The sequence below is a fragment of the Heliangelus exortis genome, chromosome 11 (genome assembly GCF_036169615.1).
Source record: "Heliangelus exortis chromosome 11, bHelExo1.hap1, whole genome shotgun sequence".
Classification (NCBI taxonomy): domain Eukaryota; kingdom Metazoa; phylum Chordata; class Aves; order Apodiformes; family Trochilidae; genus Heliangelus; species Heliangelus exortis.
In genome coordinates, this window is record NC_092432.1 from 19,277,361 (window position 1) to 19,301,715 (window position 24,355).

General features: G+C 44.8%; 1 protein-coding gene across 2 annotated transcripts in view; it reads left to right on the plus strand.

The window, feature by feature from the left end:
• Window positions 1–8,484, plus strand: part of NEDD4 (NEDD4 E3 ubiquitin protein ligase) — a 59,032-nt gene extending 50,548 nt beyond the window's left edge. For both annotated transcript variants that reach the window (XM_071755118.1, XM_071755117.1), the window contains 7 exons: window positions 828–901; window positions 1,045–1,105; window positions 1,671–1,730; window positions 1,821–1,928; window positions 2,514–2,610; window positions 6,528–6,600; window positions 6,676–8,484. In XM_071755118.1, the coding sequence (XP_071611219.1) occupies window positions 828–901; window positions 1,045–1,105; window positions 1,671–1,730; window positions 1,821–1,928; window positions 2,514–2,610; window positions 6,528–6,600; window positions 6,676–6,778 (576 nt within the window). In that variant the 3' untranslated portion in view covers window positions 6,779–8,484. The remainder of the gene's footprint in view (window positions 1–827; window positions 902–1,044; window positions 1,106–1,670; window positions 1,731–1,820; window positions 1,929–2,513; window positions 2,611–6,527; window positions 6,601–6,675) is intronic.
• Window positions 8,485–24,355: the final 15,871 nt, after the last annotated feature.

The window sequence follows — 24,355 nt, forward strand, 5'->3', positions numbered from 1 at the left end:
ACATGATGAAATTCAACAAGGGGAAGTGTAGAGTTTTGCATTTGGGGAAGAACAACACGATGTCCCAGTATAGGTTGGGGGCTGAGCTGCTGGAGAGCAGTGTAGGTGAAAGAGACCTGGGGGTCCTGGTAGACAAGAAGATGACCATGAGCCAGCAATGTGCCCTTGTGGCCAAGAAGGCCAATGGCATCCTGGGGTGCATTAGAAAGGGTGTGGTTAGTAGGTCAAGAGAGGTTCTCCTCCCCCTCTATTCTGCATTGGTGAGGCCACACCTGGAGTATTGTGTCCAGTTCTGGGCCCCTCAGTTCAAGAAGGACAGGGAAGTGCTTGAAAGAGTCCAGCACAGAGCTACTGAGATGATTAAGGGAGTGGAACATCTCCCTTATGAGGAAAGGCTGAGGGAGCTGGGTCTCTTTAGTTTGGAGAAAAGGAGACTGAGGGGTGACCTCATCAATGTTTTCAAATATGTAAGGGGTGAGTGTCAGGGAGATGGAGTTAGGCTTTTCTCAGTGGTGACCAGTGATAGGACAAGGGGTAATGGGTGTAAATTGGAGCATAGGAGGTTCAAGTTGAATATCAGAAAAAATTTTTTTACTGTAAGGGTGACAGAGCCCTGGAACAGGCTGCCCAGGGGGGTTGTGGAGTCTCCTTCACTGGAGACATTCAAAACCCACCTGGACACGTTCCTAGGGGATGTACTCTAGGGGGCCCTGCTCTGGCAGGGGGGGTTGGACTAGATGATCTTTCGAGGTCCCTTCCAACCCCTAGGATTCTATGATTCTATGATTCTATGATAATTTGCAACCTATTCTTTTTATTGCATTTAGACCCATCAACATGAACTGAAAAGTGGTGGGTCAGAAATCGTTGTCACCAACAAGAATAAGAGAGACTACATCCAGTAAGCATCCCTCACTATGTGCACTGTATGTCACTGGATTGCCCCTCTAGTATAGGGGCTGTGTGTTATTTGTATTCACAAAAAGAAGTTGTTGCTTTATATATGGCTTTTGCTTTTAATGTTCTTGTTTTGGATTTTTGCAGTCTTGTAATTCAGTGGAGATTTGTGAGCAGAGTACAGAAACAAATGGCAGCCTTCAAAGAGGTACAGTTTTAATTACAAACTAAATTATTTTAAAAATTTATTGCATCTAATGTTAAGGCAAGCTTTTTCTGACATCTTGAAGACCCACAGATAATGTTATAGGTATGAAAAAGGTGGTGACACTGTAGTGTCATTTTTTTGTTTTTCAAATTTGATCTTTTTTATGTATTTTTATGGTATTTAAATCATGTTGAAAAATTTGCTCATTGCTCAGTCCTGGCTTACAGCTTAAGCTTCAGTGCAAACTCTTTATTGACCCCTGCAGAAATGAAAATTAAATTCAGCTAATAGAATTGCATTCAATTTAGATGGCTTATCCTCATTTGTATAAGTGACATTACATATATAATACCCAGATTTATGTATTCATCATTCAGTGTAGCACAGTAAATATGTGAAATAATTCAGAATTAGAAGTACTGTAACTGAACAGGACTGCTGGTGTCCAGGCATCTGTATTTGATGTATTTGTTTGGCTCTGTTTACTAACACATACCCTTCTCAGCAGACAAAAATGCTTAAATAATGTTGACCTGATTTTTAAAACTTTTCCCCATCTTTTTAGGGCTTTTTTGAACTAATACCACAGGATCTGATTAAGATTTTTGATGAAAATGAGTTAGAGGTAAGTGTGTCATGGGAAAAAGAAGAAATTATGTTGAAACTTAATCTGACTAACTTAAACATTGGTGGTTTGTTTTTTCTGTCTGTGTAGTTATTAATGTGTGGACTGGGAGATGTGGATGTGGCTGATTGGAAACTACACACAAAATACAAAAATGGCTACAACATAAACCATCAAGTAATACAGTGGTTCTGGAAGGTATTGTGAAGTTCTATTTCTTTTTTTCTTAAAACCTGTTCAAAAGCTGCTGCATTTCAGCTATGTTGTTTTATCATGTGGTTCATGGATAGGTAGGTAAATATTTGACCATTAAAAGTCCTGAGAAAGATAGTAAGAAAACTAAAGATGAGATGTGTGGGAAGAATGTAAATAGACTATTGATACTTGCTTTTACAAAAGAATCCATGTCCCTCTAGGGTTAAATGTCCCTGGGTAGGTCTTTTCTGGCATGGTTACACTGAAGAGGTGGTAAACTCTTCTGTTTAATAAATTACAGGAATTTGGCCACTAGTTCATAACATCAGGAAACTTCAAAGGAAGTAGGGGCCAAATCTTCAAGGGAAGTATTTTAACAGTCTGCTGGGCCAGTAACCATCCAGTGCTATTAAATAATTGACTTCATAGCTTTTAGCAATAGGCAAAGAAGTAGGCTATGTGTGTCACTAGAAAAATTGCATTTTATAAAGTGTCATCATTTAGAGAGAGAAACTATATTGCATGAATCTGTTAGCTAAAATACTAATTTAAAGATAAATCTTTAATTTTAATCATTATCATACATAGGCAGTCTTAATGATGGACTCTGAAAAGAGAATAAGATTACTTCAGTTTGTAACTGGCACATCACGTGTACCTATGAATGGATTTGCTGAGCTGTATGGTAAGTACTTAAAATTGTACTCAGAAGCAACAGAACATATTACTGACATTGTCATGATATTTGACTTAACCATGAGGACATTATTTTTCCAATTTTGCTTTAAAAATTAGTATATACAGGCAGGTATAAGAAGTGAAGTTTGAGAGGAGTCACTTAGATTGCACAGGTTTCCCATGTTTTATAAATACTTCATTTTAATTTGGGTTTTTGAAGTTTTTACATGTATAGGACTTCTCAAAAAGCATGGATTTTGAAGTTCTAGAGTGCTGCAAAAAATCCCTGTTTATCCTGTGATTGAGCTTAAAGAAAATTCTCAGCTACCTGTTTACAAAGGCTGGCATCTGTTGCTGACTTGGGATTTTTACAAGTTTCCCAGCTGCTTTTATCTGCTCATAAAGCACAGTTGTGCAGATACAATTATTTTTTAAGAATATGCTCTAAACAGGACCACTGAAATGATACAAGTTAAACTTAATGCCAAAAAAAAAAAAAAAGTAGTGAACCTGCAATGCAGACCTTAAACAAACAGATGGGGAGCAGACTTTGATACCAAAGCCACCTGTGGAAAGGGTGCTGGCAAGTGGGTAGAGCTTCCCACAGAAGGTGTGGGGGCTGCTTGGCTTATGGGAAGTCTGTTGTCAGCTGCCATTAGCTATTATGTTTTCTCCTAGGCCATATTTTTAAGGTCAAAAGTCCTTGACATCACATGCAGATGACTGAATGGCCTAACTTGTGTATTTGAATAAAAATTTTCCTCTTTGTAAACAACACAGCAATTTGTCTATGAAACACTAGAATTGTGAACAAATGCCACCCACAATGTGTCCTCATTTCCCTCCTTTTTGTTTTCATTGTAAGTACTCAGTTTATTTTTTTTCTGTTCCACCAGTGAGTGAGTTGTGAGTTCAATGGGTAGGGCAGTGCCCTCAGGAGACTTCGTGTCTGCACTTGCACCTGAACCTTGGTACTGTCAGAGCTACAGCACATCCTCATCACAGTGGAACCTGATCAGAATTGGGCTGCCTCCACAGCTTTGCTTATCAGTCTCAAAACACTACTGAAGTAAAAACTAAGGAGGGAAGATAGGAGAAGAAACTGTTGAAGCTCTTGGCCCTCCTCTGCCCAGGGCAGAGAACCTTGGTCAGTCTTCTGGCCAAGTCCTTGTTTCTGTAGTTCTGTTAGTGAAAAACTCAGTTGTCTTGCACAGTGCTTTGTTTCTTCTCTCTTACACTTATTTCTGCTTTCCTGTGGCCAGGATGCCATCCTCACAAAACCCCAGGAACGATCACAATCACATTTCCAGTACTTGCCTGTGTTTGAAGAACACTGGGTGTTCTTCTGTGCTTTGTCTTGGTAGGTGGTTTTTTGCTGCTGCCAGGCTGCCCCTGTGGCTCTTCCCACCTTCGGGCTGCAGTCCCCGAGCTTGCTTTCTGGCGGGAGATCTCCATCTTGTGGCCCAGAGAGGCATTTTTTTTCTGGTCTAAAGAGGGAGTGCTTGGTGTCCATGAGCAAATATACCCAAATTTGAGAACCAGGACACTAAGCAGACATGGCTTGCAGCCAGGCAGAAAGGGACCTGGGAGTCTGGGTTGCCAGGAAGCTGAACAGGAGCCAGCAGTGTGCCCAGGTGGCCAAGAAAGCCAATGGCATCCTGGGCTGGCTCAGGAACAGCGTGGCCAGCAGGTCCAGGGAAGGGATTCTGCCCCTGTGCTCAGCCCTGGGGAGGCCACAGCTTGAGTCCTGTGTCCAGTTCTGGGCCCCTCAGCTCAGGAAGGAGATTGAGGTGCTGGAGCAGGTCCAAAGGAGGCAACTGGGCTGGGGAAGGGACTGGAGCACAGATCCTATGAGGAGAGGCTGAGGGAGCTGGGGGTGTTGAGGCTGGAGAAGAGGAGGCTCAGGGGAGACCTCATCACTCTCTCCAACTCCCTGAAAGGAGGTTGGAGCCAGGGGGGGGTTGGGCTCTTTTCCCAGGCAACTCTCAGCAAGACAAGAGGGCACAAGAGGTCTCAAGTTGTGCCAGGGGAGGTTTAGGTTGGACATTAGAAAGAATTTCTTTCTGGAGAGGGTGCTCAGCCATTGGAATGGGCTGCCCAGGGAAGGGGTGGATTCTCCATCCCTGGAGATATTTCAAAAGAGCCTGGATGTGGCACTCAGTGCCATGGGCTGGGAACCACGGGGGGAGTGGATCAAGGGTTGGACTTGATGATCTCTGAGGTCCCTTTCAACCCAGCCAATTCTAGGATTCTATGATTCTATTTCTTATCTTCCCCACATCCTCTTTTTTCAACCTCTAGTTTAGCTAGTTGAATAGCTAAAATGCAGACTTATTCTTACCTAGCTATTAAAAGGGGTTTTTATCTTGTCTACTACCAGTCATAGAGCTGCTTCTTATTCCAGGCATTCTTATCACTTGCCATTTCTAACCAACCTTTTGTGTTGAAGAAACATGTGAAACATGTGACCCAAAGAAGAAAGTAAAAAGGAGGTGGGAGTGTTCCCATAACTACTTTTTCACTGATAATCTTTTAGGATGGAGTGCTCAGGCTTTATTTTCATCTATCTGGTTCACTCACTAAACTCGTGTAGTTTCTGTCCATTCATTAGCATTTCCTAGCTTTTTGTGTTTGTTAGTTCTGAAAGAGTTTTCTTCTCCTCTTGTTTTATTTACATGTTTGGCATGAATTGTCTTGGGATTTTCTGTTGTTTGGAGGTTTCTTTTTCTTAGTTGGCTAACACCTTCCAAATCCACTTCTACAATGTGCATTATTACATATTCTCCTAACATTTTTGAGGGATCATGAAAAAAGGGAAGGTGTCTGCCTATGTTATAAAACCAAATCAATTTCTTAGATGTAAAGGTACTTTGTGCTGCATTTATGCCTCAGCTGTATTCATATATCAGCTTTTTCTCATCACTTCTGAATATATTTAATCCAAAAAATGTTTCACATCTTCCATTTCAGAAGCAGAAGACTACTTTTACTCTGGTAGCTGTCTGCCTTGGAATAAAATTCTCTAACTGGATTGATGGTCTCCTTGTAGAGCAGTGAGAGGATACCCACCATCAGAGATCAGTCTCCTGGTCTCTGACAAGATAGTTACTTTTTTATTATTATTTTTATTTTTAAACTACAGAGTCTTCTCCAGAGGCACACAATGCTTTCAGCATCTTAAGAAAATGGTTACAAAGTGTGCTTTGCATTTGCTTGGTGAGAGTTGAGAGGTCCAAGAAACTTTCAGATCTGGCATGCTGCAAGATGGTTGCTGAAGGCAATAGCTGGAGCTGCTAGAACTTGCTAGCCAGAAAAGTTCTTTCTGTTCATCCCTGGAGTACACATGGTCACCACGTGTCAAAAGCTGCTCAGTCACTCTGTGCTGTTGCATAGGTGAAGGTGGATGTTGATGAGGCACTTCAGGACATGCTTTAGTGGGTGATACAGATATTGGTATATGTATTTTTATATATATATATATATATATATATGTATATAAATGTTGACAGTTGGATGCAGTGATCTTAGAGGTCTTTTCCAGCTGTGACAATTCTGTGAGTACTTTCTTCCAGGTTATGTAATTGGGCACATACATTGTAAGAAATTTTTACATGCAAAAATTCACACAATATAAAATTGTCCTCTGCATAAAATTTTCAACTATGCACATGCATTTAGGTTGTAGACTTCTGAGCTTCAGGTGTGAAAGTCTCTCGAAATCAAGATACAGCAATAAATAATTAAACCCACGAGTTAAATAGGATTATTGACAGTTACTGAGTACAGATTGTATTTGGTTCATACAGGTAGCTCCTAATCATGTCAGAATTGGAATACCAAAACCCAAAAATATTACATGATTTGAAATTCTGATTATTAAAGAATATCATATCGGGGTAAAAATTTGAGTATTCTTTTCTGCAGGTTCAAATGGGCCACAGCTGTTTACTGTTGAACAGTGGGGTACCCCTGAAAAACTGCCAAGAGCTCACACCTGGTGAGTATTCAATTTAGACAAATTATGAGCTTTTATGAGTGATAAAATACTTACAAGTTTTTATCTGTTTTGCAGCTTCAATCGCTTGGATTTGCCTCCGTATGACTCGTTTGAAGATTTAAGGGATAAGCTGCTTCTGGCAATTGAAAATACTCAGGGTTTTGATGGGGTTGATTAAGACACAGACATAAATTATATCAGTCCTGTGCTGCAATTTCATTTTAAGGGTTTACAAACAAATCTGAATTTTCCAGGGACTACCGTTGTATTTAGTCACATGGCTATTGAATCCTCATAGTATTACTTGTAAAAGAAGTGTTAAAAGTTCAGTAACTGTTGAAAATGTATTTTGCCATTTTCACAACTTTGCTAACAGCCACAAAATACACATTGGGTGGGCCAGTGCCAAGTAAGTGAAAAATGTTTTTAATTAGTTGCCTCTTCTACAGTATTTGATGGACTGTCTTGCAGTAAGCTACTGAAGTAAAACTGTGAATAAATCTTTGCAGAGGGTGTAAATTCACATTGCTGCTTTAAGAGGAACAACTAAAATTGTTAAACTGTTTGAAAAAACCTTAACAGGACAAAACCAACAAACTTCATGTGATACAATATCATAACCTGTGCTGCTTCAGGCTGTTTGCTACAGATATGTCCAAGGCACCTTATAATTCAGTATATTAGGTAAAATATTGGAAAGCATTTGTTTGCATTATCAGCCATCTGTTTGTAGAACACTGATTTGCTGACACATTGTATTTGTTAGATTTCTGGTTATCATTTCCTTTTGTCAAAACAGTGTAACAAAACCAGGGTTTTTGTATAAAGCAGAGAAGCAGCGTAATTCTGAATTTTAAGAAGAAATTATATCCTTTCTTGGTCTGAATTTGTATACTGCTGTTGGTCTATTTAGTGTTCATCACTTTTTTTTTTTTATTAATTTGTAGTTCAGTGATGGATAATATTTTCAATTCAGCCTTTTGAAACAAAGTGAAATTTGTATGGATATCACTCAGTATTGGTTACTGGTAGGTAGAGGCCTTTATTATCCATTCTTGCAGTATTGCACTACATAACAATAAAGAACATGTTTACAGGGTTTTCTGGGCCAAATTCAGCAGTCTGATATGTGCAAACTTCTCTAAACAGCATGGAGGTTATGCACATGTGTAACCAGAGGCAGAATTTGGTTCTATAATATGTTTACAGGTTATGCTAGTTTCTATAGCTGCATTTTTATATTTTTTCTCCACTTTTAGTCTAGAAACCAAATTTGTTAACACAATATAACCAAAGTCATAACCAACAATGTGCAATTTATTGTAGATCAACTTGTCATATAAATATTATTTTGGTTTCTTTTGTAAATGTGGGTATCTTTTGTATTAATGCTAAGACTTTTTTTGAGCAAGTGCTGGTTAAAATTATTAGCACAGTTGGTTCTAAAAGAAAAAAAAAAAAATCAGTTTATATACCTGGCTTGCTCTGATTTTAACATTTTATTACCAGTATGATCTGAGGAAATAACAGTACCTAGCTTTGGCCAGCAAATTTCTGTTTAGTCACAGTCTTTATAAATATGCAAGAACAAAGTGTAGCACATCTCTCTCTAAAGATATGTAAATTATGTAAGAAATGTAATGGGTCTTAAGGGATATTTAAAATCCCACTTTGTTTTATTCTTTGACCAGGTCATTAGGGCTGAGAATATTACATGTAAATAAAGGTAACTTATACAAATTTCCCAAATCTATATGCAGTTTTGTAAAACATGAATGATATATCAGTAAATCTGTATAGATTTGAATGTAGCAGGTTTTGTTGCGTACTTTTAAGTATAAAATAAGGATCCTGAGAGCAGTAAATAAAAGTTTATTCTAATAAGTTGTGACTCTGTTCTTTGAAGTGCAAATCAGTAGTCTTGAAATAGCAAGAATTCAGTAATTTTAGTAGACCAGCAGTTCCCTCTCAATAAGCTGGTGTTGAGGTGCAGCAGTGCTGTTTGCTAGGGTTCTGCTTCCAAGGCATTCAGTCTTGGGAAAATTAATACCATGTTTTTTGTAAAAGCTCTAGGTTGCTGTGAGCCCTCATTGTAGAAAGACCACATGGCAGAGAGGCAGAGGTGGAGGCCCCACAGGAATGGCCACTGACTGCTGCAGAGGGAAGGTCAGCCCTTCTGTCTCCCCTGCTGTAGGATCACCCTTCTCAGCTGCTCAACAGGTAGCCAGCCATCAGACTGCAGTGGTGAGTGCAGCAGGGGTGCAAAAGGGGACCAGAAACTGCTTCAGGCAGCATGGACTGCCCAGCACTGATGGGGGTGCACTGCAGGGTTTGGTCCCCAGTGCCAGCCCTGGAGCAAGCAGCTCCTGGAGAAGCTGCTGCCTGGTCTTAGGCCATAGGGAGTACCTTGTTGCCTATCCCTGGAGCTGGGGCAGGAGCTCTGCTGGGAGCAAGGTGCTGAGATGCCCCATGAAAGGGCTACAGGAGAAGTCAAGAGACTTGTAGGATCAGTGAAAATGAGCAGCAAAGGGTCATAAGGGTCTGTTCAGAGACCTTGTGGAAGCAAAGGACCAAATTGTGCAGTAGTCGTAAGAAGAGTCAGCTGAAGGACAAATTTGGGCAGGTGGTGGATGGAGATTCCTGAGATGAATATAGCTGGAAACTTGTGACTTCTGGCATCTGAAGAAAGGCTTCTTCTCCACCCTTAGGTGTGAATTTGTAAAATTGCAATGGTGCTGTAATAGACCAAGAAAGGAACAAGTTGCATTAAAGGAAGGGTTCAGAGCCAGATGGGCCTGAACCAAGTGTTCACACCGTGAAGTGGTGGGTGGCAGAGTGCTGTCTCCACTGTGGACTTCAAACTTGAGTAATGGTGATAACAGCTTTTGGTTAATTAAGAGAGGTCACTGGTACTCAGTACTGGGGCAGAGTGATGGGAGCAAGGCAGCTCTTGTGGAGGGTGCCACAGGCTGCAGGGGACCCACCTCGTGTGCCTGAACACCCACAAGCAGCTGGGGAAAGACCAGGGAGGGGCACAAACCATGGCACATACGGCTGGAGCCCCTTGGATATGCAGGGCATGTGGAAGGAGTGACAGGCTGGTACAGAGCTATGTGGGTCTGGGTCAGGGGAGACACCAGTATGGGAAACATCTTGTTGAGGACTTGACCTAAGCCATCTGTTTCTTGTGGGCAGAGTGGTCTTGCAGCATCTCAAGGAATGCTGAAGTTGCAAACCCTGGCTCTTAGAGGACGCCAAATGCCCTGATGTCTGTGGGAAGGGCAGCATGAGGGGGATGCAATCCAGGAGGTTTGTGGAGAGAGTCATGAACAACTGAGCAAGGGTGCTGGCTTTATCCATCTCCTGGATCTGCTGCATGTCCCTTTGTGCTTGTATTTTCTGCACATCACACCTCTGTCTTCCCAAAACATACATGCTTAGACTTTGGGGTGCTGCTCCAAAGATGCTACTATGGACACTTGCCTTTTTTTGTCCCCCAGGAACACTATTCCAATAGCAAGGCCGTGTGTCAGCTGCTGAGCCCTTACCAGGGCAACACAGCTGCTTCCTTCTGTGTTAGGGACCATCTCTGTTACTCTGCCATTTAATTACTCCTGACACCCAGCAGTGCCAGATGAGGGGTAAGGCAGAAAAATTCCCCGGGAAGGTAAAAGCTAAATGTACTGATCTGTAGAAAAAGAGTGTATATAGGGTTTGAGAAGAGATTTTGTGCAGATCTGGCTAAAAAGCACGGATCCACGCAGGAACTCTCTGAAGGGCAGACTTGAGCCGGGTGCTCACTGTAGGGCAGGGGCAGGAATGTAACACGAGGTGGCTGCAACACGAGTGGCTTCGCCTTTCTCAGCTTTCAAAGGCCGTGACGATTCCGTAGCGGTTCTCTGGACGGCTCCGAGCCTGAGATCTGCCAGCAGCACAACGCCCCGGCACCGCTGGGCCTGACGGCCAGCAATGTGCCCTTGTGGCCAAGAAGGCCAATGGCATCCTGGGGTGCATTAGAAAGGGTGTGGTTAGTAGGTCAAGAGAGGTTCTCCTCCCCCTCTATTCTGCATTGGTGAGGCCACACCTGGAGTATTGTGTCCAGTTCTGGGCCCCTCAGTTCAAGAAGGACAGGGAAGTGCTTGAAAGAGTCCAGCGCAGAGCTACTGAGATGATTAAGGGAGTGGAACATCTCCCTTATGAGGAAAGGCTGAGGGAGCTGGGTCTCTTTAGTTTGGAGAAAAGGAGACTGAGAGGTGACCTCATCAATGTTTTCAAATATGTAAGGGGTGAGTGTCAGGGAGATGGAGTTAGGCTTTTCTCAGTGGTGACCAGTGATAGGACAAGGGGTAATGGGTGTAAATTGGAGCATAGGAGGTTCAAGTTGAATATCAGAAAAAATTTTTTTACTGTAAGGGTGACAGAGCCCTGGAACAGGCTGCCCAGGGGGGTTGTGGAGTCTCCTTCACTGGAGACATTCAAAACCCACCTGGACACGTTCCTAGGCGATGTACTCTAGGGGGCCCTGCTCTGGCAGGGGGGGTTGGACTAGATGATCTTTCGAGGTCCCTTCCAACCCCTAGGATTCTATGATTCTATGATTCTATGACGGGTTCCGAACGGCTCCGGGCCGGGACCGCCTCGCCCGGGGCCTCCCGCCAGGTGGCGCCGCGGAGCTGCTGGCGCCCACGGAGCTGGGGGGGGGGATCCCGGTATCCCAGCACAGGGCAAAATCCTTCGGGAATTCTGTCAGGGGTTTAACTTGGCTGGGGAAGAAAAAAGGTTTGGGTTGGATGTTTAATAAGGATGGCGGTGTTGGTAGTTTGTGTATCTGTTATTGCAGCACAAATGCATCAATGTGATGCTGCCGAAGAAGTGGATTTTTTTAGCCTCAAAAACGTCAAGAATGTAGATGAACCCCAACAAGGGCTTAAAGTATAAACTGTTTATAATCCAAAAGTCTGCTTACACTGCTGAGGTTTTCTTAGCTTTTCAGTCAGCCTCAATAATTTCATTTGTATCGACTTTAAAAGGTTTTTGCCGAAATTGTGTTTCATATTTCTCATTTGCTCCGAAGGTTGTTGTGTTTGAGGAAGTCTGGTGTTACAAAAATGATACTTCAGCTACTAACAAGAAGTATTCAACAGTATCTTGGAGTTTTGGTGCAGTGGGGACTGTGGTTTCTCCTTCAAAATTAATTTTTAGGCTGCCTGTTATTTGCATCAAGTCTTTCACTTCTCAAGGAGGTACAGGTGATTCTTCTTTCATCATGAGGTAGAGCTGTGGGTCAATAGAAAGCTAAAACATTTTTTTTTTAAGTTGCAACTGGGCTTCATTTATGCTGCTCAGCAGACACTTTGCATAAATTATTTTAAATTGCTATCAATAAGTCACATCTGTAGCATATTAAACAAGCTGTTTTACTAGAGACATGGTTGAGTACTTATGCATCAAGCCTAGGCAAAATATACTTGTGGGCTGCTCATTTTTCTTCTCTATCCAATTTTTCCTTCTCTAACTTCATTGTTTCATACATAAATTTACTTTATAAACTACTTAGTGACATGGCATTTGATGTGTTCTGTAAATCCATAGCACACCTCAGTGGTATTTCACTAATTAATGGTGTCTTCACAAAAATTTGCCTGTGTTACAGTGAAATCCACAGATGGCTCTGGCATAACATCAGTGTGAAACATGTGCTGGGTCAGGACAGATTTCCTTTTTTTCTTGTGTACTTTATTTCAGTGCAACTTAAATGTTACTTATCAGATACATGATACTCTTATCAATTCCCAGGGAATAAGAGTGGGAATTACTATGATTGCATGCTAGAACACGTGTGCAGAAATTAAAGCTGAATATGCATAATCTTAAGTGCTGTTTTCATTTTACTGATTTCTTGTGTGGTCAAAAAGAATGTTGATTGTTAGGAGAGCAGGCTCCTTTCTCTGTCATTCTTCATGCTGTCTGTTTATTTGTGTTTTCCTTTCTGTTTCTCATTAATTAGCTTGTTGTGGTGCTTGAGTTCTTCACATCTGTTTTATCAATTGTCTTTGTGTGAGATTATGCTTTTGTGGGGCAGTTTGTTTCTTTTAATCTCTCTGCTTTTTAATCTCATTTCCATAAAGAATCAACGAGCAGTTCTTGTGAATGGAGAGGAGCTCCCTTTTTTTATTTGCAGTGAAACCACCACCAAGAAACCACACCTGGTCTGCTAGAAGCACCTTATTGAGCCATATATATGTTTAAAAGGCAACCAACACCAACCATCTCCCATATTTATAAATGGGAATTAAGCATTTAGCAGCTGCTGTGTTGCTCTGCAGCACCACACAGTCAGTTGGAGCAAGCACAAGCTTTGGTGCTCTTGTACTAAATCATTTTTCTTTGAAGTGGAAGCTTAATTGCTTTTCTGTGTGGAACATACATCATTAGCACACTAATCAGAATACAAACAGCTTGCAAAGGAGATAATGAGGGAGAACTTCCATGTAATGCTTGGTTTACATCCATGTGACTCTGTAGAAAAATGTTTTGTTTTACTGAGCTGTCCTTAATTTGAGGTTTCTTGTTTAATGAGACTTCAAACAAATTCTGCATTGTAGGTTTCAGGTTTTCATCCCAGAGAAAGGCTTGGGATTTCAGGGAGGGGGGAGGCAAAGTGGCTCAGAAAACCTGAACAGACATTAAGTGAGCCTGCCTCTTGAGGAAAGACAGATAAGGCAGCCTTCCTAAATGTGACAGAATGTAAAACTTCCCTTTGAAATACACCACAGTCTAAAAACATACATCACAATTTGTTTTTCTTAAGCCCTTTTGAGTTTAATTTAATGGAAAATGCTTTCATAATTGTCTGAGAGCTTTTCTGATATTTTCTCCAAACTGAAGTATTTCTGACTAGGTTGGTTTTTTTGGTTTTTTTTTTTTTTTTTTTTTTTGAGGGCTGGGAAGTCTGACCTTTTGGAGCCTCTGAACACACATGTCCTACTACACACTGCTGCTTGGGAGCATGGAAAATGCTAAAGGTTTAAATCAAATTGCCCTGAGGACTGCTTACTGACCTTTTGAATGCAAAGCTGTCAAAACCTTCAGCTAGACATCAGCTAGAGAACACTTAAGGCAGATCAATGCAAATAGAAAACAATGTGGTTCTGACTTTTGGTAATTCCTGGTTAGTGAGAAACAGCTACTGTGCTGCAAGAGCTTCTGGAAAGAAACCCACACTGCCCAGGAGCTGCTGTGAGTAACATGGAATACTTATTTTTCAGGAAAAACCTTTCATAATCTACTAAAGAAATTAAAAGTTTTCATTAATTGCCAAGCACTGATATAGTTATCTGAGCAGGATGCTTCATTGACTTCAAAGGGATTTTTGTCTCCTTAAGGAATGTAGGGTCAGGCCCTTAGCTGGTGATAACTTTCTTCAGTGGATTGTCAGATATGACAAACTATGCCACTTTGATGGAGGTTACCCTTGCCATGCCAGGCCACCCCTCTGCCCTCAAAACCTGCTTTCTTCCTTTGCTCAGGTAACTGAGTGTCTGGGTGGTTGCTGTACAATTACCCTCTAGCTGAAACTGGGGTTTCTGTGATTTTTTTGTTTTTTTTAATAGCTAGAATACATTCTCTTTTATTTATGATACATTATATAATAATATCAATTATGGAAAGTCTTTGGAGTTCCCAGTCTCCTCAATTCTGTAGATTGCTGCCTAGCAATTAATTGTCCATCCTTAATACATTTACTACTAATTAGTCATTTGTGCACCCTTGCTGTAATGCAGATCTTTAAACAAATGCCTTCCTTTCTATGTAGGCTTCCAGAAATGAAAAACAGGAGATTGAGAAGCTGTTCATTCAGATGCTGAGTTTCAGGCCAGCAATTATAGGCATCCTGTGCAAAAGGTATTATATATATATATATGTATATATGTGTGTGTGTGTGCTGAAGACAGAATAATTTTTTCACAGGCTAGTAAAAAAACCACAATACTATAACTGCTCTTCTCTTAGTGTAATTAAAAGTTAGCTATGAAAGCATGCTACTTAAGCCAAGGCAAAAAACCCCAAAACTTGAGTTTTATTAACTCAGCTAAAAAATTATGCCTTTTTTCAAAATTATTAATTTTTACTATTCTCTACATTGAGAATTCAAAATTTCCATTCTAAGATCAAAATTTCACTTCTATAAATGTCTACAGTTTTTTGAAAATAAGAGGTGAGTTTGAATTTTTTTTTTTTTTTTTTTTTTTGCTTGTGTACATAAATCTGAATTAGGAAAGTGGACAATATTGTAGTCAGGTAAATACTTTTTTGTACTGGAAAAAGTGTAGGCACTTAATTGACTCAAGATGCAAACAGACCACTCTCTGTAGAAGTTCTGGATCCCCCAGTTCAGGAAGGAGATTGAGGTCCTGGAGCGGGTCCAAAGGAGGCAACTGGGCTGGGGAAGGGACTGGAGCACAGATCCTATGAGGAGAGGCTGAGGGAGCTGGGGGTGTTGAGGCTGGAGAAGAGGAGGCTCAGGGGAGACCTCATCACTCTCTCCAACTCCCTGAAAGGAGGTTGGAGCCAGGGGGGGGTTGGGCTCTTTTCCCAGGCAACTCTCAGCAAGACAAGAGGGCACAAGAGGTCTCAAGTTGTGCCAGGGGAGGTTTAGGTTGGACATGAGAAAGAATTTCTTTCTGGAGAGGGTGATCAGACACTGGAATGGGCTGCCCAGGGAAGGGGTGGATTCTCCATCCCTGGAGATATTTCAAAAGAGCCTGGATGTGGCACTCAGTGCCATGGGCTGGGAACTGCAGCGGGAGTGGATCAAGGGTTGGACTTGATGAGCTCTGAGGTCCCTTCCAACCCAGCCAATTCTAGGATTCTATGAGTCTATGATTCTATGGTTCTAATCACACTGTATCAAACTTTGAAGACTGAACAGCTAAACTGGTAGATCTGGGGCTGCAGCTGCAGCCAGGATGGGTCATGGCAGGGAGCTGAGCTGCAGAATGTGGCTCAGGGTATCCTGCACTGGATGTGTTAATGGGCAGGGGGCTGCTGCTCACTCAGGATGCCTCGGAAAGGGTATTTGTCCATCTTTGCCCCTCCTGAAGCCAGTAGGAGGATTTGTACTACTCTCTGTATGTTGAAGGTTTTCTTTCCTCTAGCTAGGCTAAGGCATTGTGCTTTCAATGCTGCAGCAGTTTGCTGGTGCTGAGCAGGATGCCCCTATGGCCCCGGCCACTCCAGATGGCATTTCCAGTCTGTGACTTGCACTGGCCCACCCCACAGTTGAGCACATTGGGTAAATTTCATTGGCATTAGGTAAATTTCATTCACTAACGTGTCATAAAATCCCCCCCACCTCCCTTGCCACACACTTTTTTTTTTGTCCTAGGTTAGTTAGGGTGAACGTTTTGGCTTGCACGTGGTGTGTGTTCTGCACATGGAATATTTGCCAGCCCAGCACAGGCACTGCAAGTTGCAGAGTGTTGAACTGTGTGAAATGGAGGGTGCCTCTGGGGGTGTTCCCAGCAGAGCCTCTCTGCGGGGCAGTGCTCCTGCCTCCCATCTCCTGTCCTGCTGCACCTCTACCCTGGGGCCGGATAGAGACCGCAGCCAGGTTAGTGACAGCACAGGGGGAAGAGGAATCAGAGGGGGCTGTTCCGTTTCCCCTCAGCCCCCCGGGTTATGTAGGGCACTATGATCCAGACAGGCTTCCTGCCTTCAGCTTCTGCCCAGCGCCTCCAGAAAAAAAAAAAAAAAAAAAAAAAAAAGAGAAATCCCAGTGGGCTGCCAAGGGATTCCGGCAGCAGCTGATGGCAGCGGTAATTTTGGCATCAAAAGAAATCATCCCTGTGCTGCCAGCCTTTGGCTCCCCTCGGGGCACCCCCTTGGGTTTGCTTCTTGCAATGGGGGTGTTGCTTTTAGGGCTTCAGCCCGAATTGTTGGTAAAGCCGATCTGCTCCGAGTCCCAGCTCCGTGTGGCACTTCAAAGATCATGGTATCCATCTCCAAAGCCGTGTTGGGCACCGGGGCGTTTGCAGGACGAGCCTGTGTGTGTGTGTGTGTGTGTGTGTGAGGGGGAGGAGGTGCTGGGAATATGCCTTGAAGGCTTCAAATCTGTTTATCTTCACACTCCTGAGAGGCGATCGCTCTCCCATGACAGGGCAGTGCGCTGGAGGGAGCTGCGCTGGCAGCAAGGAGATAAAACTATGGAGCACAGGCTGCTTTGGCCAAGTGGCCTCTCCCTGACCAGCAATTCCTTATGTCCCTGTGAGATGAAATGGGACAAGAGCAGCAGGAAGCCTCCTCCAATCCTTCTTTTTAATAGTTCCTTAGGATAAATTGTAGATAAGAGGAGAGACCGCATTGTGAACAACCTTAGAATGCAAAGACAAAAGGAAAGGGCTGCAATCTTTCACAGCAAAAACAAATAGGTATCTGTAGCATGGTATATTCAGCATTATGTCCAACTGCTAGTCAGGCTCTGACTTGGCTTGTTTTTAATTTATTTTATTTCCAGTAATTGTTTCCTGATTGCAGACACGTAGGGGAAAGAAGGCAGAAATGATTTGCGTGTTTCCTGTTGTAACAGCAGAATGAAGGTAACTTATACAAGGATGAAAGGAGACCATATTTCATGCCTGTTGCTAAACAAATAGCTGCAGAACAGTGGGTTGTCATGATAAGTGAGAGAGACACTAACAAAAAGCTGCCTCTGTCTGGAAGGTTCGAGAGATTCCTTTGTAGATTCAAACAGAGAGAGCTGTAACCTAGGAGATATTTTCTTTCTGTTCAGTTATTCCTGGTCTGATACTTATTGTATCAACTCAGTGTATTAACACTTTGATTTATGGAAGATAATATCAGAGTATGGTACTGTAGCTTTTCCAGGATTTTGTTTTCTTATTGGGGAAAGGCTTAAGAAAAAGGGACTGTATTGAGGCAATTTAAAATATATATATATACACTGCAAATGCAGTTTATGGGGCAGCTCTTCTCCACCTGCTGGCCATTCCTGCTGCTTGCTGTGACTTTCCACATATGCATAAACCCATAATGAAGTTATTCCATGTGTTTCAGTGCACAGATTCCAGCTGCAGCTGACCATCTGCTGTCACTTTGGTCCCAAACCAGCCGAGCACTGAGGGTTTATCTCCCAGGAGTGCTATGCATTCCAGAGATCAGAAGAAATAAATGGTGCTCACTATCTTGTGTGAGAGCCCGAGGTGGCATAGCAGAGGTGTGCAGGCTGCCCTGGCCTGGGAAATGTTCATGATGGTTTGGCTGATGTGAGGCAGGGCAGCTGCTGTCCCATGCTATTGCCATACTTGCATGTCACAGCCCCTGGTGTTTCACCATTCATTTTGCACTGCTAAGAGACAGATTAGGGAGACAAATTAGAAGAAAACAAGCTCTATTAGTTGTTCAGAGGAGATCACTGCAGGCAAAAGAGCCTCAGCTGTGGCATGAAGAGAGAGCATGGAGCTGTGGTAAACCCAAAACCCTAAGAGCTCTGTTCTGTGTTTTAGGGGAAGAGTGCACCTGTGATCAGGTGTGCCTTCAGGTGGTTGCTCTCTGTATCTGTGGCTGCATGGTTTCTTAAAAGTAGCAAGAATATCTGATGGCTTGCTCTAGGAAACAGCAGAGTCACTGACCAAAAATACTTGAGTATTTTTACACCTTCCAGCAACAGCACGTGGACAGGGAAGAGCAAGGAAATGTACTTTGCCAGATCTGTGAGGTTTCTCTTCCAAACTGCCTGTGTTTACCTTCATCAGCAGGGGAGGAGATTGGGGTGTCCTCTTTATCCTGCTGAAATTTGTGGCAGGGTCCCTCTTCATTCTGGTGCTATGAGCCTTCAGGGGTGGGGGTAAACATCTGGGGGCTGCCTCTGGTGCACTGTGAAACAACACAGCCAAGGCACAGCCACTGATGTGGGGCAGTGAAGCAGTATTGTGGAAGATGACTAGAAGGAAATTTTTTTTTTTTTAAATGCTAGTGTGGCAAATAATAGTATTCCTTCCAGTTTGGTGTTTGTTGGTTTATAACCAAATGAGATCTGTGTTAAAATCCCTTTGTCAGGGAGGTGTGCTCTTCCCTTACAGGAAGGCTCCCTGGAGAGAGTTCATTAGCATCCCAAGGGCTCTGCCCAATGTGTATTTGCCCATCTGCTCGTTGAAGGAGTGAATGAGTGTCCTTTGAGAAGGCAACAGAGATGGTAACTGGACACAGTTTCAAAATGAAGCAAGAATCCACTAAGTGACCAAGGATGTTGAAAGTAAACATTTGTATGGTGGTTTTAATAGAGTTAGCTTAGCAAATTGTAAATCTGTGGATACAGTTGTGATTAGGTCAGGAGTTTGGCATGAGAAACAAGTGTCTAAACGTGCCTACAGTGACACCAGATCAAAAACACTTGGAGCAAGAACGGTAAAGAAAAAAGGGGCTTCCCTAAGAAGAAGAGTTAATGACACCCTGTCGGGAGTGCAGTGCTGTGGCAGCCTGTTAGGTAGCTGGGTTTTGAGGACTACGGCTGAAGGCAAAGCTGAGCTGGTGCAAATTGCCCTCATTTCCCTGCAGTTAATAGGACTCCAGCAACTACCACTGTTCTCAGCTTGCCCTGAAAAATTGCTGCAGCCTCACTACCACTGCAGCTGTGCTAAGCTACCCGTGGTGGTTATACTCCCTTCTCTGCCCTGCATGCCTGCAGCTTTCCTCCTGGCAGCAGAGACACCCAGCAGCTCCTCTGGGGCCTGCAGAGCTGGCACTGGGACCTGGCACTGGGACCTGGCACTGGGACCTGGCACCGGTAGCGGGGAAGGGTTGAGCCTTTGGGACTGAGAGCAGTGGGGGCACCAGGATGGTGATTTCCTCTTGTCTTGAGAACAGATTTGGGCTCCAGGACCCTGCTGTGGCCTCTTACAGGCTGTAGCTAAATGAGGGTAGTGTAGTGATTGCACATGTGGCAATGGGGACACTTAAACTGCTGTTAGCATCTCTCCCTGTCTTGTGTTTCCCACCCAGGGGTGGTCACCCCTATCCTTTTCTGTCCCATGATGTTATGGTGTGAGAGCAGAGCTGTGCAAAGACAAACTGTGGAAATGGATTGTGAGGGCAAAGCCACTTTCTCCCATCTTTGAGCTTGCTGGATCAGGTGGGACACATCAGTGTGTGAGCCCCCAGCTCAGGCAGTTTGTGGCTGTGCCAAACACCATCCATGGTGCTGTGATGGCCTTTCCCAGACCACAGGAATGAGGGAGCTAACCTGATGCTATTCTTTTTCTCAGGTTGAGCTGAAATGCTCAGTGCAAAACTGACTTCAGATTGAACTGAATTTATGGTTTAAGCTGAAGGAAATGTGAATTCTCTAACACTAGAAAAATCTTTCCTTTTCCTGAGGCTGCTACATTCCATACCAGAGAAGAGTCCTGCCTATTAGTTTCCTTTCAAGAGATGCTGGTAACACTTCAAAGTGTATCAACACCACAGTGGTGAGACTTCATTCACTTTTGTGAATTCCCTCTCTCTCCTTGCTGGTTCATAGTGGGACCAAAATTCTGAATTTTATGGCCTCAACCCAGTTTAGCAGTCCTGGATGGACAGACAGCTGCCCTCACACACATGAAGAAGTGCAGTGGTGCAAAGCTCTGAGCTAGATCTGTTCCTGTCAATCTGATTTTTAAAATCTTTCTTTTCAGGAAACATACAAACTGGGCTTCCCAGAGCTGAGGCTGAGCATGAAATGCAGCATAAGGTAAATCAGGTTATTTACAGGCAAGAACCTGGATAACATGCTGTTATTCCAGCTGTTGGTAGCACTTCAAAGAGAGCCCTGACTACTGACTTGGGGTTTAACTCATTGAGGAGCTGGCTGATGAGGTATTACAAATTATTATTTCTGTGAAATATGTGTGCAACTTGTCTGCAGACCCCAAAAATCTAAGAGAAAGCATAGAAGTGGGTTTATATGGCTGTGAAGAGAGCCACAAAATCTGGGGGAGATTGCACAGTTCCTACATACACCAAAAATACAGATGGGAGACAGGAAAATGTGTTGGTGACAGAAGAAAAATTGCTGCCCTGCAGCAAAGTAGGCAGCTTTGTTTATGTTGGCTGGCTATACCTTGTACTCATCCTGGACTGCTATTCTGGGTTTCTTGAGATAATGCTTCAGTGAGGTGGTTAGCCAAGTAGATAATTGTGTTTATTGGCTCCATATTTACCAATATGTTGTACTTGACAAAGTTATGGGCAGTGCCTTTAAACTGTGGTTCAATGGGTTTATCATTTGAAGTGAAGTATTCATTTAGATATATTATCTCAAGTCTGCACTGTCTCTAATCCAATTAATTACTGGAAAATATGATAAAATAATGACATATGACAAATTATATACTCATCTAGTTATAGGGCTGCTTAATTCTTGTCAGTAATTTACTATTTGTGTTGTTCAACAGTTTCCCTGCCACAGCAGAATGCAGCAGTGAGCACAGACAGCACAGATAATGGGAATCAGCCCACAAGGAGGACTACTGCTTGCTTTCTGATGGCTTTTTTTGGTCCTTATTCCACTAGGACAAACTCCTGCTTCAAAAAGGACCAGTGAATGGGGGTAAGGAGGTGTCCCTTCTGAGACAGATGGGACAGTGGCCAGCACTGGACAGTAAAGCACAAGCTGCCTGCTCTTGCCTGGGGGAAGAGGCACCCTGCTGCACAGAGCAAAGGGCTACAGGTTGGTTGCATCCAACCAGGCACAGTTTCAGCTTCTCTATCAGTTGACCATGTACTCTAGGGGGCCCTGCTCTGGCAGGGGGGGTTGGACTAGATGATCTTTCGAGGTCCCTTCCAACCCCTAGGATTCTAGGATTCTATGATTCTATGACCAAAGCACAGGGCATAGAAATGTTACTGGGTACTGTGTTCTCTATTGGTGTCTTTTTCTTCTAGAAATTCTTCTAGGAATTGCCTGCTGAGCTCAGGCATTTGAGTTGCAGGAACAGCGTGGCCAGCAGGTCCAGGGAAGGGATTCTGCCCCTGTGCTCAGCCCTGGGGAGGCCACAGCTTGAGTCCTGTGTCCAGTTCTGGGCCCCTCAGCTCAGGAAGGAGATTGAGATGCTGGAGCAGGTCCAAAGGAGGCAACTGGGCTGGGGAAGGGACTGGAGCACAGATCCTATGAGGAGAGGCTGAGGGAGCTGGGGGTGTTGAGGCTGGAGAAGAGGAGGCTCAGGGGAGACCTCATCACTCTCTACAACTCCCTGAAAGGAGGTTGGAGCCAGGGGGGGGTTGGGCTCTTTTCCCAGGCAACTCTCAGCAAGACAAGAGGGCACAAGAGGGCTCAAGTTGTGCCAGGGGAGGTTTAGGTTGGACATTAGAAAGAATTTCTTTCTGGAGAGGGTGATCAGCCATTGGAATGGGCTGCCCAGGGAAGGGGTGGATTCTCCATCCCTGGAGATATTTCAAAAGAGCCTGGATGTGGCACTCAGTGCCATGGGCTGGGAACCACGGGGGGAGTGGATCAAGGGTTGGACTTGGTGATCTCTGAGGTCCCTTCCAACCCAGCCAATTCTAGGATTCTATGTGCCAAAGTCATCAAGGAAATCTGAGGTTCGAGGCACTCTGATGGGTGAAGGCAGAGTTTAGCTGGAGAGAGTACAGCACCAGCATGAACTGCAGATGGAAGTCGTGAGTTTGCCACAAGAAAGTGCGAATGTTTAATAATTAATGTTAAAAATAATATAAACAATTTTTGAGATAGTTTTTGTCATAGCTCACACTTTTTTGACTGGATAAAGTAAAACACTGAGGAAAATAAAAAAATATTCCGTCGAAAGGATCCCGTTGCAGTCTTTACTCCTATTTGGACACTGTGGGTGTGCTAAGTGACTGTTAAACTGCCTTGGGTGCCTTTTAGTGACTGATTTGCATGTAAAGCAAATCTTCCCTAATTGCCTTTCCTGAAAGCTGGAGCTAAGATCAGACCAAGCTGAATGCTCCTCCTCGTGTGTTTTTGACAAGTAAGGAAAGTGATATAGGTCAAACTACGACTCACGTCATGTTTAAATAGCTTTGATTTTCTCCCGAAGGCTTTTAGAGGAGTCAGTGACTGAAGCTGTAGCCAGTCCCGGTGATGATGCAGCAGAAGGGACCAAGTTTGGCTGCCGGTTCCCGGCTCTGTGAGCTTTGCAGTGCTGGCAGGAACAAAAAGCAGTAAAAACTTGCCTGTCACTGAAGTCAGCAGCTCTCACAATGAGCGCAAACAAGGGGCAAATCTGCTGAGCAAGAAGATGCCTTCCTACGTGGTAACTTTAGAAACCGAACAGACAAACAAGAGCTTAGAAATCATTGGCTGCAGCCATGGAGTAAACTTGGGGGTGGAGATGAAAGCTTAAATGATAGTGGCAGCGTTTAATTTGATATGTCCAATGCAAACTGTCCACAGGGTGGTGATAGCATGGCTGTCAGGCTCCTTGCAGTTTGGGTTCCATTTTGGTAAGCTACATTTTGGACTGATACAGACGGTTATGTACATATTGGGTGCTTTCTGGAAGACAAGTGTAGGGCAGCTCATCCTTGGCAGCAGAGCACTGCTCCCCACGGCCACCTGGATGTGGTTTTATCGGTGCTGTATGAAGGGGTCAGCGAGAACCACTGACAAAAATGTCACTCCATTGGTGATCAGTTCCCATCCTTGCGTTCCGGGCGTGAGACAGACACTTTCACCAGGGCACGGGGGATTCTGCCAAACCTGGAAATCGCTGCTCCAGGCACTGCAGGGTCTGCCTCATGGGGTTCAGCCTGAGCACTCCCCCGGCTGGGTGCCCACCGACAGCTTTGGCACAGACCCTCGGTAAAGACGGGTCCGGAGGAGTAAGCGCACGTTTGGCAGATGTTTGCCGTGGCAGTGGGGAGAGCGCTGCGGGCCGTGCTGTCCACGAGCACCCCAGGCCTCGGGTGAAGTCATGGCCGGCAGCCCCTGCCCCGGACGGAGGGGCTCAGCTCCTGCCCGCCAAAAACGGGACCCGGCAGAGCCCCCTGAGCCTTCGACGACCCCGGCGCTGTCCGAGACGCCGTCGTCCGGTATAGGTGGTGTCTCCGGTGTGGGGGTCGGGCCTAGCCCCCCCAGCCGTGACCGGCCGGTATGGCGCCGGAGCCCTTCGCCCCTCGTGTGCAGGGCCTGGGTCCTGCAGCCGCTCCCCCCCCTGCCTCCTGGGGTATTGTCCGCCGCGGCGTCCCGCCCCGTCCAGCGGCGTCCCGCCCTCCGCCCCCCGCCCGGCCCTGCCCCTCGCCCCTCTCCTCCCCAAAGGCCAATGGAGACGAGATGCGGAGAGTAGGGCCGGGACGGGCGCGCTGGGGCCGCTCCGTCCGTCCCCTGTCTCCTCCCCTCGCCCGCTGACCGGTCTCTCTGGCGGCGGCCGGCGGGGCATGCCAGCCGCCTCCCGCTGAATGGCGCCGCTCCGCCGACGGGCGCTGCTGCGGGCGCTGCTCTTCCCGCTGCCAGGTGAGTCCGTCCGTCCGCCCCGCGCCCTAAGCGCCCATTGTGAGTCCGCGCCCCGGCCCCGGCCCCGGCCCCGCTCCGCCGCACGTGGTTTTATTTATCCGGCATCGGTGGGAGCGGGACCCGGCGACCGGCCCCGGGGCTTTGTTCGCGCCGCGACGGGGCTGGCGGGGGGCGCGGAGGGGCTGGCGGGCACTCGCCCCACCGGCAGGGGGCGCGAGCGGGTGTCGGGGCCGCGCTCCCCCGCGTGCGGCGGGTAACCGC